This window comes from Schistocerca americana, chromosome 3 (assembly GCF_021461395.2).
Source record: "Schistocerca americana isolate TAMUIC-IGC-003095 chromosome 3, iqSchAmer2.1, whole genome shotgun sequence".
Taxonomy (NCBI): Eukaryota; Metazoa; Arthropoda; class Insecta; order Orthoptera; family Acrididae; genus Schistocerca; species Schistocerca americana.
This window is the reverse complement of record NC_060121.1, coordinates 412,791,535-412,814,186: the sequence shown is the minus strand read 5'-3', so window position 1 is coordinate 412,814,186 and position 22,652 is coordinate 412,791,535. Positions and strand designations below refer to the sequence as shown.

Here is a 22,652-nt window from a genome sequence, read left to right as displayed (position 1 = left end):
AATTAGTATTGAACAAATTACAAAGTGAAAGTCTATATGCGATACCAATCTGACAGAAAATCCTAAGAAGTTTTGGTCTTACGTTAAATATTACATGGATCAAAGCAATCTGTCCACATATTTTGTGACCATAATGGCATCAAAACAGAAGATGACACAAGGCCGAAATACGAATCTCCTTTTTCAAAGCTGTTTCTCTGAGGAAGATCGCACTGCTGTACATCATCTATAAATATAAATCATCACCCTAACGTCCAAATTACAAACGTCACAATAAGTAACCACGGGTCAGAAAATCAACTAAAGTTGCACACCAGAGTAAAGGCCACTGGATCTGATGGGATACCTACACATTGTTGTTAAGCACAGTCGGAAAGGCTTCTAAGGATGTTACTGGGTCTGTTTTGCTGAGAAATAATTGTTAGGAAAAAAAATTCGATACGGTGCGCCGTTTCCGAGTTAACTATTATTAAAGTTAACAAATCAAGTCATTGCGCGCATAGGTTGAAGGGGCCCGCCAGACACAATTAGTACCAGTTGTTCTCGTAGCGAAGGTGACAGCGCACAAGATTACTCAGCCTTTGGCTCGGACTCCGTCCTTACTACTGTCTCACGTCACATTTTTGTATCGTTAATCTGTCGACACCGTCTCCAGTGGTCCGCTTGACTCTGCACATGCAACGGCCTGATTGGCTAACTTCAATACTAATTACAGCGCAAAGTGTCCAATTATTTTCATAAAAATTCTTTCTCCGCACAACCTAACCCGCAACATCCTTACAAGCTATTTAGGCTGTTTCTGACGACCCTGTATGGCTCTACAGAGAGTATGCAAAAGAACTTGATCCTTTTCTAGAAACCGTGAATAGTAGGACTCCGGAAGAATTAAGTGCACTTAGTAATTGGAAAAACGAGCAGGTCGTTCCTGTTTTTGGGAAGGGTCATTAGACAGAAACGCAAAACTATAGGGGTACATCACCGAAGTTAGTTTGTTGTAGAACTTTGAAAAATGCTTATCTGCCCGCATACTGTGAGATTACTGGAGACAAAATATCTCCTCTGTATGAGTCTACATAGATTCCACACACGATCGTGTGAAACCCAGTTGCTCTCTTCATCCACGAGACTCAGAAAGTAGTAGCCACCAGCGATCAGGTTGATGCCATGTTCCTTCACACCCAGAAGCCATTCGATACCATTCTACAGAGCCCCCTAATGTACAAAACACGAGTTCCTGGAATATCAGACCAACTGGATGGCTGAACTGACAAGTTTCTAGCAAAATGAACACAGCACATCATTCTTAATGGAAACAAATCTTCAGACATAAAAGTAACTGCTGGTGTACCCCATTCGCGTGTCAGAAGACCATTACTTTAAGCAATATACATAAATAAATACGTGGCGGAGGATGCTGTTGAAGTCATATTGCTAGAAAATTGTAGAAGAATGTAGGAACTCCTGAAGAGGAATGACAGTTCGTGCTGAGATTGGCAGTTGACCCTCAACATATAGAAAAGTAATGCATTGCGTATCAGAGGGCAGAAAGACCAGTATTGTGGTGATTAAATGATTGCAGAATAATCACTGGAAGCAGTAACATTTATTAATTATCTTTGAGTATGCGTAAGAAACGATCTGAAGTGGAATGACCTTATAAAGCTAATCATGAGTAAGGCAGATACGACAGATTCATTGGAAGAATTCGGAGGGTAGTATGATGTAATTTACAAAAGTTCGTTTGATTAATTCTTGAATATTGTTTGTCAGTTTGGAATAAATACCAGGTAAGTTTAAAAGAGGGAACAAAGGAGATCCACAGGAAAGCAGCATGTTTCACAACAAGTTAATTCAGTAAGTGCAAAAGTTCATGAAGATACTTGTTCAACTTCAGTGGCAGACGCTAAAAGACAGGTGTTCTGCTTTACTATGTGGATTATTATTAAAATTTTGGGACTGTATGTAGCCAAAACAGTCAACCAATATGTTGCTTCCTCCTATGCATACCTCACATAAAGAGTGTACAAGAGATCTGAACTCACTTGTAGGTTTACCAACAATCATTCCTCCCACAGACCGTCTCCTTCTACCCACAGACCGTCTGCTACTGGAATGGAAAAAAATGGGCATTTAACAGCAGTACACAAAGAATCCATCTTATAGAGTATAGATGTAGATGCAGAAGAAGTGATTTTGGACATTCTGTCTTCTGCAAGACACACTTATTTTTGTGTTTGGCCGTCTTATAGATGAAAATATCGTTTCTCTCATGCAATACATTTCTAATAAGCACAGTATACTGAAACAAAAATTGTAGCTGTTCAAAGTATAAGCAATAGAGGTATATAACAAAATATTTTGGCAGAAATAAGAATTCTTAGTATTATCAATCTTTTTAATTATAACAGAAAAGTTTCTTAACATATTTTTAATAAAAGTTCTACAGAAACTCCTACAACAAAAACTGACCTATAATTATCAAGTACAAAGATACACTGAAATTATTTTTGGATAAAAAATTAAGTAAAATCAGATCTTTTTCAATATTGTCGCTGATGAGTGCCTACACAAAAAATATAGAAGGACTGAGAGTACGGGCAGCTGCTTCAAAAAGACTAAACACTAGAATTATTAAGAACTCTTCACTGAGGTCATATTTAAAATTTCATGATCTGATTTCAACTAAATCTATTGTACATCTTTCTTCAATACACACTTCTAACTGTTAGAAAGAATGTAAAAATGTGTAAAGACTGAGACAGTTACATGAAGACTAAAAGCTATGATGTGAAAGAGTTGCTCATGAATCTTACCATAAACAGGTATTTTAACATCGTATATCACTTATACAATACATACATATAGTTTATATAAAAGCCTTTATAAACACTCCAACACAACAACAAATGTGTTCTGATATTGTGATGACTTTTCTTTTACTTAACATTGCTAGATATAATGGAAATTTATTATTAGCTTCAGTGTACAGAATACGAAAAAAAGACAGTGGTAAAATATTCACACATGAATTTTATCACCAAGTGTAGGAATATATTCCTAAAATGAGACAGAACATTTATGACAAAAAAGTACTGTCACTCATATAGTGCAACACTTGTATAAAACAAAGCTGTTAAGAGATATCTGAATCTTTTAAACACACAGTATATACTAAGTGACTGCAAAGTACTGTATATTTTGGTAACACATACAAAATAAAGACATTGTAACTGTACAAATTTTAATGGTATAACAACAGACAGCAATTTAAGCAGATTTTATGGCAAATTGTTAAACATTTTAAACAAGAATATAAAGACTGAATAAGATGAAGTAAACTGCACAGATCACATTTTTGCCCATAAAGAAATTGGAACAAAAGAGTTCAAATACAACCTGCTCATTTAGTGTTCCTAAGGGTGCACATTTAGCCATTCTATTGAAATCCTTATATCAACAAGAAAAATACACAAAATGTCAATATCAAAAATTAAAATATGTAAATTCCAATTTACAAAAATATTACAAAAGGTGTATTGTATTTCATCCATATTATATACAATATTCTCAGAAAACACTACATATTTACACAAAATGCGTAAAAGTACGAGAATTGTTGTAATAAACGAAAATGTAGCCCTGGAAGAAGGGGTGAGTACAATAACACCTACTAAAGGGTAAAAATACCCAGGGGTGAAAGTGACAAATGAGGGAAAACTAGACAGTGAATTTGGACAAGAAATCTACAATTTTTTGTTAAATTCAATTCCGTGGAGTAAACACACAAGAATAACAACTACACCACAATACATAGAACAACAGCTACAAGCATTATTGCACACCGTTTAGAAGTTTGACGATGAAACGCCAACTGAATCAAAGTTATTAGCAACAGAGAGGAATTTCTGTAAACATTCAACAATAATACCAAGAGAAGGAAAAATATGAAATGAAACAATCAAGGAAAAAGAAAACTCAATGAAGTATTACTGATTTTATTGAACACAAGCAACTTAAAAGACGTTGGTACATTAAAGTGATGTACCAAGAAAAAGTTTTCAGATGTATACTGAACTGGTTAGTGAATGGAAGGAAAACAGAGGGCTTCCAACTAATACTATGCTAAGAGAAATCTGTTCGTCAATGAGGGACAAGAATATTCTGGACAAGTCATGAACGGATTAAGAAGAATGGAGAGAATAACTGGTTTTCCACGGCAAATCAGTACTGAGACTAAGAGCAGAGCTCTATTTTTTTCTCAAAACATCTTCAAATATCAACAGTTATCTCAGGGGTTTAGTTATGAGCTACATGAATCATACAGCCCTCCACTGTTAATTCCCATGAACTTAATTCAAAAGCTACATTCAGCGTAATTGTCAAATAAATTCGGAGCTGTGAACAGTTTAAATGGTTGGTAGGTAGGAAGGACAGTGGAGGGCGGAAGCCTGACAAGTGTATCGTACAAGGAATGGGAATTACTAACAACAAAAATATATACTGCGTGTCTCTCCTAAGAGTCGCCAGAACTTTATCTCTTTTGTTTCTGCAGTTTCCCTTTTGCAGTGTGCAGTGGGAGTCTATCCAATCGAATACTGACCATCACCTCTTTAAGGCAATATCCATTGTCAATGAAAAGCATTGATTTGTTTTCTGTTACAAACAAAATGATTTTCAAGGCGGAATTTTTCGTGTCCATTCGATAGCAGTCCGAAATTAGCCTATTGCGATATTCATTTCATCGATACGTATTAACAGGGGTAGTAAAGCACAAAGAATAACCAGTACTAGCGACAGCGCTGCTCTGGCCCACGCTGGCTCCTACAACTACGCAGCAGCGATCGAATGGGCGCTTAAAATCTGCTTCAGAAATCATTTACTTTGTAATGGGTAACAAACCGACGCTTTCCGTCGACATTGGGCATTGCATGAAGGATGTGCTGAGTGGAGTTTGTTTGGGCTGACTACAGCTTCATATTGCTGACACGAAATAGCAGATATCTGTCGAAACACCAGAGAAAATGCGCCTGACGAACTCCTAAGAGACACAACCTGTATAATGCAACTGCCATGATTCTTTCACAGTCTCGTCATTTCAGCAATTCTGTTCAGCACAACAGTTCTCACTTTTTCATACTGCTGCTCCATTGCAGGCAGACCTACACTTGCATCCAATGTGACTATATGTGCTGGAGGATTTTGTACTAGCCACTGCTCATGCGCGTGGTGCAGATCTGTCAAATAGCCAAGTGAAACAGCTGTTTTCTCTTCAGGACGACTTCGTTGCACTACTCGCTCATAGGCAATCTCTGGTGGACACTTCAGGTACACTGGAAAGCCAAATAACAAATATGTAAAACGAGAAAAGTAATAAGTATATACTGAATACAGAAAGCTTAAAAAAGTGCATTCTTTTAGAGCAGGGGTGCACAACATAAAGCCTGTGGGACACATGCGGCCCGTTACGTCTCTCGCTATGGCCCGCGGGGGAACCTTTGAAGATTGATCAGTTACATATTTTTTGATATAATTCTATGATTTTTTCAGCTGAATCTACTACGATGGTAAATCTCTATATCATTTAAAAGTTCTTTGACTTATTAGCAATGGCTGTCTCTGTGACAGCTAGGTTAAAATAGGTTTACATTATTAAACTTGTAAGTAATGGAAGTGCTTGCAAAAAATGACTGTTCTGGATTTGTGTCCAGTGGCGTTATCAGTAAGCAGCGCTCGGAACAAAGATGTACTGCTAATGCGCTGCATTGAACAGGTAGTACGCGCATCTGCCTAGTGGCGTACAGGTGGTGGCGGAAGCTGCTTGATCGGCTGCTAACCAAAGTGCAAAGTCATGGGTATAAGCTACGGCAAATGCTGCATAGGCAATGTATATGACTGTTGCGCCTTCAAGCGACGTGGGAAGTGTTTCTAATACTTAAAGACTGTTGAAAGAGGGAAAACTGTCAAGCTACTGTACTGCAGTGCCTTTGTCCCCTGGTAAATGTTTATATCATTAGAATTGATTCATACATACGCCATTGTATTTGTTGTACTCTTGTAAATTAATGTTACTGACATAGCTTTGATTAAAGAAGAAAATTATTGTCCTCAGTAAAAAGTTCAAATTGAGACGAAAATATCACTTTACTTACAACTTGCGCCAGTTATCATGAGCGCCCTGCGTTTACATATGTGTGTGTACGATAAAGTACGAGTTTTAATTATTGATGTTCACTTTAAGGTAGCCAGAAAAAATGGGTGACAAAAACAGCAAGCAAAAGTGTGTCTGAATGCAGTGTATTTAACACGCAGTGGACAAATGAGTACTTCTTGTACCGTACAACGGTCGAGTACTGTATCTGGTTTGCAGCTAATCAATTGCAGTTGTAAAAGAATATAATATCAGACATCATTCTGAATCAAAACATGCAGATTTGGCGAAGTTGGGTGATAACGAGAGGAAAATCAAGGCGTCAAATTTGCTAAAATCTTTGTCTAATATCAGCAATTTTTCAAGAAAGCAAATACAGAGATTGAAGTGGCTACAAATGTAAGCTTCTCAAATTTTAATGAAATTACTGCTGCTGAGAAATCTTTCATGGAAGATGATTTCTTTAAAAAATGCATAATGATCGCTGTATCAGAAATATGTCCAGAAAAAAATCAAATTTCTGAGAGCTTGTCCAGAATGACAGTTCAAAGAAGAGTGCACGATATCTCTACTAACCTTCATGGCCAGATAAGAAAGAAAGCTAAAGAATTCAAGTACTATTCATTTTCCATAGTTCACAATATTGACAAAAATGATACTGCACGGCTTTTAGTTTTCATGATGTAATTGGGAACCACGACTGTATTATTGTCAATATACTGTATTTTGATAAATGCAGCATTGGTAGTAAAGATTGAAAGCCTTTGTTTTACAAATCGATTTCGGTCACTGTGTGACCATTATCAGTGCAAACTATTCGAACCTTGTAGGCCCGTGTCAAACAACACAACATTTTCTATGAGGTATGACATGTACGATGATGATTACTTCCTACACATATCTTCAGTTGTACTGCATACAATAATTTTATTTATTTATTTATCTACTTTTGCATCAGCAATTGCTAAGGTCATAGGATGAGCCCTTCCGTAACCAAAAAATTGTATGCAGTACAAGTGAAGTACGGTAATCATCATAGTACATATTACATCTCATAGAAAATGTTGTGTTATTAGGATATGGGCCTACAAGGTTCGAATAATTTACACTGGAGATGGTCTGTGACCGAAATCGATCTGTAAGATAGAGGATTTCAATTTTTAGTTTTCATCCATGGTGTTGATAACAATTTAAATACAACGGAAGAACTGGCAGGATCGTGTTGCATGAAAGGGTGAACATCCAATGGAGACATCTCTAACGAAGTGAAAAGATTTGTCACGAAGAAAATAGGTTTGACTTTTGAAAATATTGTAGTCATTTGCGCCGATGGATCACCTTCTGTGTATGCAAAGAAGATGGGAGCAGTAGGCCTATCATTACTGGCATAATACGCCACGAAAACAAAAAGCAAATTCCACTATACGAGGATTGTTCATACACAAATGTTATGCAGCAAAGTTCTGGGATATGGCCATATCATGTCAACTGTGGTTTCTGTTATCAACCACAACCGAGGAGAAGGGCTTAAACACCGATTATTTCGTGGATTTCTTGAAGAAACAGTGGGATTTATTGCAGTATCATATGGACGTTACTTGGCTAATTCGGCGAAAAGTATTGCAGCGCGTTTTTGCACTAAGAGAGGAAATAGTCGATTTTATGGAAAACGATACACAGGATCCTGTATTGAAAAGTAAGGCCTAGATCAATGACTGATGTTTTCTCAGTGATATGACGACTCACTTAAGCGAGCTGAACTAAAAACTACAGAGAAAGTCAGCTTTTATTTACTGTCTGTTAGCAACAGTACGTGCTTTCAAAATGGAACTCGTCTCTTCAAAAACCAGTTGTTGAAAGGAGACATGACCCCGTTTCCTACTTGCAAAATAATTACCTCATATAAACACGCTGTTCCTGGAGGGAAATTTTCTCGCGACTTTGATAAATAAATTGAAGAATTCGACAAAACGTTTACGTTGTCAAAAGGGGAAAAAATAATGTTCAAGGTGGTTGAAGATCCCAGAAGAGATACCTGTGGACTTACAGCTGGAGATCACAAAAATTCAGTGTTCTCCAAACTATAAAATGAAGCACAGAGAATGTGGTAGTCTTGATTTCTATAAAATCTTACACAAAAATAAATTTAATAACCTAAGAGACGCAGCAATAAAATCATTCACCATGTTTGGCAGCGCTTACATATGTGAACAAACATTTTCTGTCCTGAACTTAAATAAAAGCAAATTTTACTCTTGTTAAACTGACGAACATTTAGAATACTTACTAAATACACCAATATCAAATATGACTCCGGACTCTGAAAAACTTGTGGCTGACATGAGAGGCAATGTCTCACATTAAAGCTTCGTTTCCGTTTATTATCCTTTTATACTGTTTACATAAGTAACAGTTTGTCACATTAGTATGCTACTACAACTGTCATTCCTCACCGTCAATAAACGTGTCCAGTATTTTGTAAGAAATGTATTTATTTAAGAGTTCAAAAATAAACTTTGTATACTTTCACCAAATAATATTTTTGATTGTTGCTTACATTATGTAGTCTACATCTGTACAGTACACCATCTATTTTTGTGCCACAGTTCAACGGAAATATATATTAAAATAATAATTAAATATTGGAATAATGGTTGATTTTTATTAATTTTAAAGACTGTATTCAACACAATTGACCAAAAAGTTTACTGTGGGCCACATTTTAGATTCTAGTTTTGCTTTGGCCCCAAACTACTTTTGAGTTGTGCAGCCCTGATTTAGAGAGTTTCATATACTTACGAACAATTTAAAACTTGTAATGAAGCAAGACACAAATCAAGATTACTGGTTTTTTATAACCAGCGTCCCTCAGAATTTTCAGTTCTTTTAGCTGTCTTTTAGGTCTGTGCCCACATAGTCATCAACATACAGTTTCTAATCTTTATTACTTAATTCTTAAAATTTCTTAGCAATGCTTTCAAATGGTTTAGGTAAGTCAGGTACAACATATTGCTTAAGAACATGGAGAGCTATAAAAAGCAAGAGTGAAGATCTTAATTACACAATATATGGTAGTGTGTTAGGTTGATAAAAAAGAGGGAGTCAAATAGAGAGAGATAAAACAGTAATGGAAGGTATACACTACACACCTAGATAATTAACAGATTTACATTAGTGACAGAAGTACTGTTGATACACATGCTGCATAGGCCGATGAGTCAGTAGTAGTTTTAAGTATTAACTTATGTAAATTATTGGCAGATTCAATTGGCTAGTTTCTTACATCTAATTTTAACAGTGTCTGACTAACTGCGAATAACTAACATTACATACTCAATTTATCTTCACACACAGAAATAAAGAGTTCCTTGTATAGCCTGTAGTCTCTTGTTGCCAGGACCATCAGCACAGAGTTTAGAAGATAAATTTTTTAACGCCACCAGATGCCAAAGCAATATTACGGATAACTGCCTTTTTGCCACATCCAAAGAACAATTTGTTCACATCCTGCATGATTCCAATTTTACAAAGCAGTGACTCAGAAGAATGAGTGTGGTGTGGATGTGTCTGAAATGTGCATCACTGGTGTTACTGTGGATTCAAATTTTCTGCTTTAGCAGCTCTTCATGTATGAAGGGTTGCTTGATATTCCTGTTGATATACTAGCATAATGCCAGTCTGCCCATTCTGTATTCCATTCATTTCTATCTAGGCATTTATACTTTTATAGGCAGTCATTCACCAATACTTAACGATGGTTTTCTTCCCCATCACATGTTGCCAGATTATCAAGAATTTTGATAGATGTTCAGACATGTATTTTGATCTGTTCCCCATTTAATGCCAGTTGTTTCCGGTGTTACACTGGTCGTTTTCAAACATTTACTTACTAATTGTACTATCTACCACTATGTGGAGCCCAGTTTATTCTCTGTCAGTATAGGAACACAGATATCGCATCAGCTATGTATTAGGGAACTTATAAGAACTGTGTTTTGTGTAAATACAATGGATGATGTACTTGGTGATATGTCCAAACTGTTTACACATAGTCAGTTGCTAAATTCGTTAATGCTCAATCCATTCCCATTTTTCCTACAACTAAGTCGTCGCTCGTATGCTTAAATGCACAGGTCGACACATTGTACTATCTTAACATCTGGGATAAAAATACTGTGCATATTTATTGCAAATACAGTATTTTAACGAGAGTGGGAGGCAATAATGACCCTTGAGGTAGACCCTTACTTGTTCTTCTGGGGCCTATTAAGTTATTTTTAACATTCATAGTGTTAAGAATACCATTATGCAATACACAGCTGTACCGGTATATATATTAGACACAATCGAGTTCAGCGTAGGATCAGGCCATCATCAGGTCCAAAAACCATCTCAGCTAAGGATTTGCACATGGAATAACAGTTAGCAGATGTACATTGTTCCACCACTGATATTAGCTGATAACTGACAATTGTTATTCCAATTAAACAAATGAATCGCTAAGATTGTCAAATTCTAGACTGAATCGATTGTCTCAAATAAAACATACCATTATAGCTGTGTATTGCAGCATGCAGTTCTTAACATTAACTGAAGTTTTACAATGCCTCCATAAAATATTTCATAAGTGGCTTTATATCCACAAATAGGGCTTGAACATTTGTTATAAATGAACCTGGCACATTAATTTTTCTCATCATCTCTGCCAGTAGGGATACACTGACATCTTCATAAGCATGTTATGTCTGCATATACAGCAATAGTGGTTCGCCCTACGCCACAATGGAGCAATGAATCCCCTTAGAAATATTCGCGCCTGAGAAAAAGTTACGGTGTATAAAGATTATAAACTTAAAATAATCCATTTCCCTACCTCTGTGACATAATTATTTAGTAACACGAGTATATACCATTATTATTATTATTATTATTATTATTATTATTGTTGTTGTTGTTGTTGTTGTAAAAGGAAGAGATAAAAATGTGGGATAGTGATAGTAACATGGAATACTATGATTTCTTGCCTAGTAAGTGCTGTAATTGGGTTAGCTGCTTAAAAACTACTTTCATAAACTGTAGACTACTTCGGGATGCATTCATATTACAGCTGGCAGCCATTGCGAGTGAGTGAAGCCACTTTAACAAATTCACTAGGAGGCGTAATTGTTGCAGGTTGCTGGTTTTCAGTTTCATTCTTGTCATAACACACACGTTATTAATATACTTCGTAAACAGAGGTTTAGCTGATATATTAAGCCGTGAAATGGCATGTTTGTTGGCTATTTCAATTTAATTTTCGATTTTTTTGTGTTTTTGAATTTCATAATGTCTGTGTCACTAATACAGAATACTAGTATTTCATATTTGTACCATGCTTTCACAATCTGTTTAACTTATAGGAATTGATTCACAAATGAATTCACTAGCTCGAAAGCGTTGGGACGAGTCTGCTAAGCAAACAGCAATTAAAAATGTTAGAGGAAAGTGGGCCACTCCAGAAATCTGGATGTTATAAATCTCACGCGCGAAACCGTGTCAAAACCTTGTGTCTGCCTCCTCATGCCTCCCACAACATGCAGTCGCTTCCATGAGTCCTTTGAAAGCCTATTATTCTGACCTGGTACATATATGGATGAGGAAAAATGCAGGTCCAGTAACAAACATGGACATCACCGAACTGAATGGGAAATCTACAAGTGCCAGACAGGGGAGATAGTAGTCAATGGGTTTACGGCCTCAGGAATATACCCCTTAAACCCTCATATTTTCATGGATGCAGACTTCATTGCCATCAATAAAGGAATAATTACGGATTTACCTAATGATCCAGTCAATGAACCATCTGCAGGAGCTGTGGCATCTAAAAGTGGAAAGGCTAATGTTGAAGTCGATTGAGGAACATCTGCTGTGACATCTGTAATTACAGCTTGGCAAATCTCACCCACTGCACAAATAAAGAAGAGGCCAGGAATGAAAGGAAGAAAAGAAGGTCATTCAGCAGTCCTAATCTTGTCCCCATACAAGAGATCTCTAGAAGTATCGACGACAGCGACAAGCAAACCGGAGACAAAGAAGCAGAGGCCACCGTCTAGGAACAGAGACACACCTGGTCATGAGGGCGCTGTTTTTCGTGTGAGGCCGGCCTTTGTGGCCGAGCGGTTCTAGGCGCTTCAGTCAGGAACCACGCGGCTGCTACGGTCGCAGGTTCGAATCCTGCCTCGGGCATGGCATGGATGTGTGTGATGTCCTTAGGTTAGTTAGGTTTAAGTGGTTATAAGTTTAGGGGACTGACGACCTCAGATGCTAAGTCCCATAATGCTTAGAACGATTTGAACCATTTTTAGTGAGAGAGATGATTCGTGCAGCCTTAGCAGTGTTCTGGACGACGTGTATCCACTAATGAAGACGGCAATAGTCTCTTTTCCTCAGGTAAATTTTCGGAGAACGAGGCAGGGGGAGAATGTGCGCAATGTGGGCGCAAATTGAATGTGGCCGTTACTGTAAAGAACGATATGTGTGTGACTTCTGCAAGCGAAATTACTAAGAATAAGGAATTTAATAACTGAAAATGGTATATTTTGTTTGTTTTTCTATTTTGTTATTATGTTTTATAATGTTTTCTTTGACGACGAATTATTAGATCTTTCATTAGTTGTTTTCAATACAACAGACTTGAAAGGAATGGAGTATTTCATATTTGTACCCCATAATCTGAAGTGTCACAAATGTCAAACCTTGTACTACGCGTAATTTAGAAAAGTTCCTAATGTAGTATGTATCCAAAAATATGGAAAGAATTAAGACATATCTCAAAGTATGTGCTACAGATATTTTGTTTACTTAATGTGAAAAACTGAGAAATTTATGAACGAAATTCCATATTTGTACCATTTCCTCTATTATTATTATTATTATTATTATTATTATTATTATTATTATTATTATTATTATTATTAGCGGTAGCAGCTGCAGTATTACGAGAGAGGATAGGAAAGTAGCAAATAATAATTTTTTCTCCACTGGTATTGCACCTGGAATGTTGAAATTTCACGACGATATATCTGAAATTTGCGATACACAGGCTATTCTGCATAGATTTACTAGTGTAGGGTCCCACACTGAGTAGGAAGGGAGCCGCCATTGGCGGGGCAACAGTTTGTTCAACATGGTTCGTTTGTGTGCTGCTTTGAATTACAGTAAATACAGTGGAAGCAAAAACAAAAATGGAAAGAATGTTGCATTCTACAGGTTAGCATTCCTGGTTATTTTCCTTTCTAACACTAATTTCGTATAAAACTTTTCTGAAAAGTAATAATTCTTCTTTAGACAGTTGATACAATATAAATGCTTGTCTTTCCTTAGATTTCCTCATTATGATTATTTGCTCAATCAGAAATGGGTAGTTGCGATTCGTAGAGTGAACATTAAACCCACAGAAAATCATTTACTGTGCTCTGATCATTTTGAAGAGAGTCGCTACCCTGAAAATTGTGTGAACAGAAGGCAACTAAAGTACGGTGCTATACACACAATATCTGACTTTCCACCTCATCTGAATAAGATGCAGTATCCTAGAGGTCGCGTAATATATGCAGAAATACGTATTGCATTGCAGAAAAAATGTAATTAGTATCTGTAAGTGTGAACATGTATCTTTCCTAGGCTACTAAGGAAAGGAACCCAAAAAAGTCAAGCAATGAAGTCGAGGCTGTTCTGACCGTGTGTGAAGACCAAATTCCTGTTTCTGTTTACACTGAAGACCATAATTATTCATTTATGTCAACTCCAAAGTAATTGAAGGAAGAGTGCAATCGAATTCTGGAAAGGAAGGTAGACAAATTGTACATTATAGGAATAAGTTAAAGACAGTGAGTGACAAGTGCAAAAGACAGACACAGAAGATACGTCAGTTGGCAAATATTTTACAAGAACTGAAGGCGAAAAACTTAGTTCACGATAAAATAATCGCTCTAATTAACGTCACTCATAGTGACATGTTGTTGGAAATATCAGATCATAGCAAAAAACAAAGCACAACAGTATTCTGAGGCGTTAGAAGCGTTTGCTATAACTTTAATCTTTTTATTCTCTAGCTGCTTATAGGTAAGTTCGCATTACATTTAATTAATCATTGCCACATGAAAGTACATTACGTAAATGGTACAACTGCATTGAAGGTTTGTTGAGATTTACAGCAGAAAGTTCGAAATTATAGAAGCAAGAGTTGCAGAATCATCCCATGATGTATTTTGTGCGTTAGTGTTTGATGAAACGTCAATGAAGAAGTCCACTGAGTGGCATGGGAATGGATTCGTGGGCTGTGTTAATTTTGGGTGTGTTCCTACTACATCAAGAATTGATGGGGTTGAATGTAAAGAGGCTTTGGTTATTATGGCAGTAGAAGTCAATGACTACTGGAAGACCCCTATAGCATACTTGTTCACTGACGGTGTGTCTGTCTGCGAGAAGAAGCCCATCGCTGAAATGGCCATTAGGAAGTTTCATGATGCACTCGTAGATCTAACTGTATTAGCTGTCGCTTGTGATGGCCTTTCAACAAATATTGTAATGGCCAGGGAGTTAGGTGCAACTATTGCAGTTGATAACATGGAGCCCTATTTCCTTCGTCCTGTTTCATATATTAGGGTGTTACAAAAAGGTACGGCCAAACTTTCAGGAAACATTCCTCACACACAAAGAAAGAAAATATGTTATGTGGACATGTGTTCGGAAACGCTTATTTTCCATGTTGGAGCTCATTTTATTACTTCTCTTCAAATCACATTAATCATGGAATGGAAACACACAGCAACAGAACGTACCAGCGTGACTTCAGACACTCTGTCACAGGAAATGTTCAAAAGTCCTTCGTTAGCGAGGATACATGCATCCACCCTCCGTTGCATGGAATCCCTGATGCGCTGATGCAGCCCTGGAGAATGGCGTATTGTATCACAGCCGTCCACAATACGAGCACGAAGAGTCTCTACATTTGGTACCGGGGTTGCGTAGACAAGAGCTTTCAAATGCCCCCATAAATGAAAGTCAAGAGAGTTGAGATCAGGAGAGCGTGGAGGCCATGGAATTGGTCCGCCTCTACCAAACCATCGGTCGCCGAACCTATTGTTGAGAAGCGTACGAACACTACGACTGAAATGTGCAGGAGCTCCATCGTGCAAGAACCACATGTTGTGTCGTACTTGTAAAAGCACATGTTCTAGCAGCACAGTTAGAGTATCCCGTACGAAATCATGATAACGTGCTCCATTGAGCGTTGGTGGAAGAACATGGGGCCCAATCAAGACATCACCAACAATGCCTGCCCAAACGTTCACACAAAATCTGTGTTGATGACGTGATTGCACAATGGCGTGCGGATTCTCGTCAGCCCACACATGTTGACTGTGAAAATTTACAATTTGATCACGTTGGAATGAAGCCTCATCCGTAAAGAGAACATTTGCACTGAAATGAGGATTGACACATTGTTGGATGAACCATTCGCAGAAGTGTACCTGTGGAGGCCAATCAGCTGCTGATACTGCCTGCACAAGCTGCACATGGTACGGAAACAACTGGTTCTCCCGTAGCACTCTCCATACAGTGACGTGGTCAACGTTACCTTGTACAGCAGCAACTTCTCTGACGCTGACATTAGGGTTATCGTCAACTGCATGAAGAATTGCCTCGTCCATTGCAGGTGTCCTCGTCGTTCTAGGTCTTCCCCAGTCGCGAGTCATGGGCTGGAATGTTCCGTGCTCCCTAAGACGCCGATCAATTGCTTCGAACGTCTTCCTGTCGGGACACCTTCGTTCTGGAAATCTGTCTCGATACAAACGTACCGCGCCACGGATATTGCCCCGTGCTAATCCATACATCAAATGGGCATCTGCCAACTCCGCATTTGTAAACATTTCACTGACTGCAAAACCACGTTCTTGATGAACACTAACCTGTTGATGCTGCGTACTGATGTGCTTGATGCTAGTACTGTAGAGCAATGAGTCGCATGTCAATACAAGCACCGAAGTCAACATTACCTTCCTTCAATTGGGCCAACTGGCGGTGAATCGAGAAAGTACAGTACATACTGACGAAACTAAAATGAGCTCTACCATGGAAATTAAGCGTTTCCGGACACATGTCCACATAACATCTTTTCTTTATTTGTATGTGAGGAATGTTTCCTGAAAGTTTGGCCGTACATTTTTGTAACACCCTTATATATATATTATCCATTCCATATGATAAAGTCAATTCGAAACATGTTTGGTACATTTAGTTGATAGGAGTGGAAGAAAAGTATCTTTGGAGTACATTGAAAAGCTTCATTCTATGAAATGAAAAAAGGGGGTGGGGCTTCGCCTTGCAAATGAATTCAAATTATTAATCTTAATTTTGATCAGCAGGAGACAAAGTAAAGCTACCTGTTCAAGTTTTAAATGTTTCAGTTAGCAGTGCCCTACAATACTTAGGCTGTGACTTGAAATTACAAGAATTTCAGGGAGCTGAAGGAACCCAGACTTTTGTCTTATTTTTGAACAATTATTTGGTCTCCATAACTCCAAAAATCCATTGGTTAAGGGATACAAATCACTTATACGTGATACCAATAAAAGTACATGGGGACCTTTTCTTGAGGGGGTAGCATGTGATTTAACATCTCTCAAGGATACAAATGGGAAGCTTTTGTGCACAGGTAACAGGAAGACAGTAGTACTGTGGATTTTAGCACATTTTGAAACTGCTACAGGATTCTACAATGAGGCAATAAAAACAAAAAAGATGAAATATTTGCTAAGGTACAAGTTTAGCCAGGATCATCTGGAAGTGTTGTTTTCTTTACTTAGGTCTAGATTAGGTTGGAATAACAACGCATCTTATTTCCAGTTCACAGCAGCCAACAGAAATCTTCTTCCAAACGAGGTTAAACATAAAGCAAGTGCTAATAGTCAGGTTCAAGATAACATGTCTCCTGCCTTGGCCTGGGGAAAAAATCTATTTGACATGATCCAGTTGAGTTTTGTAATAACAGAAGATACAACCATACAGAAGGAAATGTGAAGGCTCTGTCTGATCATGATTATGTCATATCATCCCAGAACCTAATAGAATGTACTTTGTTTATATTACAGGATTTGTTGTCAAACATATTGCAAACACGTTAAATTAAAACACTTGCATATATACTTTATTTAGTATAGAAGCTGTGCAGTACTCAGATTTGTTAAGAAGAAAAAATAATGGTGGCTTTACAACGCCATCAACCATTGTTGTTACTCTGTGTAGAGGGGCGGAGAAGCTAATGTGGTTGCGAATTCTGTCATATAGTAATGTATCTCCGTGGGGCAGTGTGGTCAATGACATAATGTTAAATGTTGTGCGAATAGTGATTGAGATTTATTTCCAGAATTGAAAGAGCACTTAATTGAAAATGTCTTCCCTGAGAATAATGTCTACATTATTATAAAAGTTTAGTAAATCAGTATATTAAAATTGGTTGTCATGACAGAGCAAATACATGCAATCCCAATTTGTACAGGAAAATAATTATGCAGACACTATCAAAATCGATTATGTTTCGAATCAGTGATGTATGTAACACATAAGAAGTGAATTTGTTACAGGCCTAGGCGGTTCTAGGCGCTGCAGTTTGGAACCGAGCGACTGCTACGGTCGCAGGTTCGAATCCTGCATCGGGCATGGATGTGTGTGATGTCCTTGGGTTAGTTAGGTTTAAGCAGTTCTAAGTTCTAGGCGACTGATGACCTCAGATGTTAAGTCCCATAGTGCTCAGAACCATTTTTGAATTTGTTAAAAATAAACTGTTTAAACTTTGAAAACATGTGTTTTCTTGTACCGTTTAAGCTCCTACTTTTCACTTTGTGTGTAAATAATAGCAGTGAACACAGTAGTAATTATTTTTCTTTGTTATTTTCTTTTGAATGTGGATAAAATTAGAGCAATTGCGTAAACTTAACCACACAGATTAATAGCTTGACTTTGGTAATGCCTCTTCTCCACTGAAATCTTGATTGTGGTGACTGACTGATTTGTAATGTTATCTGAGGTCTAAGTTAGGTGAGAAGGTAATAAATGCTAAATAAAGGTTGTGGTATAATTGATCTATAATGTAGCCTGATGTCTGTCACTGCCATATATCTAGAGCACTTATTGCTGTAAAAAAACACTAGAACTGCAAGGTATATACAGGTATGCTATATTGCATTGCAGACAAAAATTGTGACTAGTATTTTAGTGCATATGATGTACATATTTGTACTTGTGCTACGAAAAATTCAAGGGGGGGGGGGGGGGGGGTGGAGAGAGATACATAGCTCTTATCCAAATTAATACAAAGTGGAGCTATCTGAATAATTAGGTAGATAATGTACATTTGGATTGAAAAGAACATATAAAAGTATGTTGCAGAGATAGTTTCAAAACTTACAGCATTTAGACACTTGACTTGTATTGTCTGGTGGGTTTGCATGTACTACATGTCAAATATCTATCAAAATGTTGCATACACAATCCCTTTGAAATGGAATCCCCCTTAGTAACTAGTGTGAGACTGAAATGCCCAGGTAAATTTATAATGGAGCTCACAACTATTCAAGTTCACGCAAACTGAAGGAAACATACGACAAAGTGTGAAAAGGAAGGCAGACATAATCGTACCATATAAGAATATGCGCAAAAAACCAACACGTCACGAAAAGTTAAACAGGAACTGAATGAGGAAAAATATTGTGAATCGTAAAATAATGTCTCTCTCTGTAGCACCTCATAAGTTTAATGCAAATACCATGAATCGAAGCTTGTCGCATTTAGGCTCCCAACTTTAAACAAGTGTTTGTAACTTCGCATCTTTTGTCGTAAATGTAATAGAGAATATTAAGAAACTTACTTCGTATGACAATACTTTTAAAACAAATTTGGTTACTCAGTGACAGTTGTGAAGCCAACACGCCTTTGTTTTACATTGCTACATCCTCGAAATTACTAGGTCTACAGTTACATTCGTCCCTGAAAACGGCAGGGGTTAGAGCAGTGGTCCTCAAACTGCGGCATGCGGCCGGAATCAAGTATTCGTGTGTCCCGCGATTCTCAGCCGTATTTTATAACAATATGCGTCTGACAACTAACAGCCACATCCAAAACGTCAACTAACGTTAAGAGCTGCAGTTTTCCTGCTTAGTAACAAAAAATACTTACACAGCCAGTTACGATTTTAAGATGTGCTTAATTTTAATCGACGTTGATCAACTCGTCCATGAGCTAAGTAAAGTTGGCCGCTTACCTCAGGGGTATAGGGGCAAGTAGCGCGGCCACTCCTGTGTTACAGCGGGAAACGTTTATTGTTTTGTCTTCCAGTGCCGATAACTCACGTGTGCGAGCGTCTCGTAGCGATCAGCTGCTAGGGTATGAATTTTGAGACGGAAGTAACATGGATTTGTGAATGAGTGTTAACAGAGACGGTTATCTTCAAATGTGATACTTACTTGCAGCGAGGAACATTACATGAAAGATCTTATACCACAGTGTAATCAGTAGAAGAAAACTGACAGTCAAATCATATGTCGTAGTGTCTCATATTGAATAATGCTTTGAAACATATGTACAGTTACTTTTATTAACCAATTAACCATCCGTTCACACAGACAACACAAGACTTAGGCAAAGGTGTGCTACGACTTTGGGGTCGCTGTGGGTGCAACGATCTGTAATAGAGAACAGCTGACACGAAGTGGTCTGAATGGTACCGATTTTTAACGACCACTACATGGGGGACAGCTGCCAACTTATCGCGACCTTATCACTACTACTCTACTGGACGCTTGCAACTTACCGATTTGTATAGCTTACCAATTAATAATGAGATTGGTACATATGCGACCCGATGTGTCGTCCCTCAATGTTAATACTGGCTCTCGAGCAAAAAGCTTTGACGATCACTGGGTTAGAGTCTTCAGTTTGTGAGCAGTTGCCTCACTTCGTCACTAGGGCGTGGTAGGGGTTTGGTATATTGTTTTCATGTGCTTCTCTAGCGAGAGAAACTTGAATTACGAGACAAATATGGTGTGCATGTTACTGCGGTCAACTTGTGAGGAGCAGCGCAATGTAGTTTGATATTTGTTGGCTAAAAGGCATAAACCGAATGAAATACGCAGGGACATGTGTGGCGTCTATGGGGACGACAGTAGGGACCGTAGCAATGTCTCCAGGTGGTGTGCGACCTTCCAGACGGGCAGTGTGAACCTCAGTTATTCGCAACACACTGGGCGGCCGGCAACAGCTGCAGTCCCGTAGAATGTTAACAGCCGTAAGGCCGCAGAATGTCGGAGTCACTGAGGTAGCAATTTTAAACGACCGGCGTGTCCAACTGCGAACCTGATCGCACCAGTGCAACATTTCCAATGTTCATGACATACTGAAATTTCGTAATGTTAGAACTCGCTGCGTGCCTAAGAGCCTGACAAACAACCACAAAGGCCAGCTCGTTAAGCTGTAGAAGGGTATGACAGGCTGAAAAGAATCGTTACTGCTGATGAGTCATGGGTGTACCACTGCACGCCTGAAACCAAGGAGACCTCTATGGAATGGAAACATGGTGGTTTCCCCAGTACGAAAAAAATTCAAAGTGGCTCAATATGCTAGGAAAGTGGTTGTGATACTGTTCTGGGATATGCATGGTCTGTTATTGGTCAACTTTGATGAACCCATGGCCATTCTGAATGCTGCAGTCTACATTAAAAGTTTGGTCCAGGGCAACATTAATGCTGACAGTTTCAAACTTCTTCATGACAACAGTCGTCCCATGGTGCTGCTCCTGCTAGTGAGAAAATCACCAAATTTGGGTGGGAGGTGCTCCAACATCCACCTTCAAGTATGGATCTTGCATCATCGGACTTTATTGCTTTATTGAAAAAAATTCTGACCGGCAAGCACTTTGCAACAGATGCGGAAGAGAAATCAGCAGTCCGCAGGTGCCCACACTCCAACCAAATGGACTTCTATGAACAGGGCATATCGAAACTGGTACCACGATGGGAGAAATTTGTTGAGTACATTCATTGGTGACCATGTAGAAAAGTACATAAAAGCTGTACGTTCATTTGTGATTTTTTGTTTTGTTACCTTTTAAACTTTTTGGTAATAAAATTATTGCTATTATTTTCCAATTTCCTCTCAAATAAGTATGGGCAGGATTAACTTTATAAGTTCATAGTCAGTTTTAGTTACTCAAACTGCCACTTTAGACACTCAAATCATTTTAATACTATTTGTCACACTGAAATCGTCATTTTTCAGGAAACTGTGATGTAAAAAAGGTACTGTATGCATGAAACCCTAGTCCAATGTAAGATGTGGCCTGATGGCCCCAATCAACTCAGGTTAATAAATAATTATATAGGACCGATGACCGTAGCAGCCTGGTCCCTTTAAATCCCCCAAACCAAATAATTATATAAACCTCCGCACCAATGTCAGCAATCCTGTTTGGAACTGGTGTTCAGGTCTTACATGCTCGGCTTGATCCACGTGCAAAATCCAGTTTGGCACCTCCAGTGACCACATTTCATCTTCTGAGTTCTTCGGCGAGGGGTGGAGAAGGGAGTGGAGGAGAGGGTGTCTACCATACTGAGCACTGGAGTTGTGCTCAGGTGTGTATCTGGCAGAACCTCTAGCTTCCCTCCTGCTGCTGAACCTTGGCAAAGTGCAGTACCTCTTCCTCACCACTTGTTCCATTAACATGACGCATAAATAGCATTTTTCTAACGTAATTCATATCTACACTATTCTGTAACTTATATCTGTTGTGTCATTGACCCATGTGATTTATTATATTTCTGAAACTGCAATAACAACAAGAGTCTAGTCAGCAATGACAGGCAGAAGTTCTCCCTTTTTTTTTGCAATTAATTTCCCAATCTGAGACCAACTTTTGCTGTCTACCACGTGGGAGGATTCGATATGCAGTTGTGAGTCTGAAGACGTTGAGTTCTCAGGTGTGCAGTGTGTACAGTAAGGAGTCAACGCGTGTTACATTTCAGTTCAGTGGCTTAGGGAAACTAATTTATCTTCCAACTCGCTTGAAGATAAGCTCTGTATCAACGACCTACGGAAATCGACATAAGAAATCAAATTAGTCACAAAACTAAAAATAAAAGTAAAGGAATTTCAAGAATTTTCACATTTTACATTACAGAAAAGTAGACTGGACATGTGACTATAGTATCATGGGCAAATGGTACTGTTGTCCGTGTTTATTGTTTGCAAAAGAAAATGTTGGCTGTAAAACTACTTGGACGCTACGAAATGTTGAGGAACTCGGGCATTTATCAGAGAAACTAAAGAAGCACGCATGGTATAAATTACATATGACTGCTCTGCTAGAGCAAAATCTTTTAGGGAAAAACGATATTAGACAACTGGACAGTGGTTGTAGGCAGTCAATTGACAGACACAGTGACCGCATTCGCAAAAATCGTTATATACT

General features: G+C 38.2%; 1 protein-coding gene across 2 annotated transcripts in view; it reads right to left on the bottom strand.

The window, feature by feature from the left end:
• Window positions 1-2,381: 2,381 nt before the first annotated feature.
• Window positions 2,382-22,652, bottom strand: part of LOC124605469 (thymidine kinase 2, mitochondrial-like) — a 125,741-nt gene continuing 105,470 nt past the window's right edge. For both annotated transcript variants that reach the window (XM_047137171.1, XM_047137172.1), the window contains exon 5: window positions 2,382-5,330. In XM_047137171.1, coding sequence (XP_046993127.1) covers window positions 5,080-5,330 — 251 coding nt within the window. In that variant the 3' untranslated portion in view covers window positions 2,382-5,079. The remainder of the gene's footprint in view (window positions 5,331-22,652) is intronic.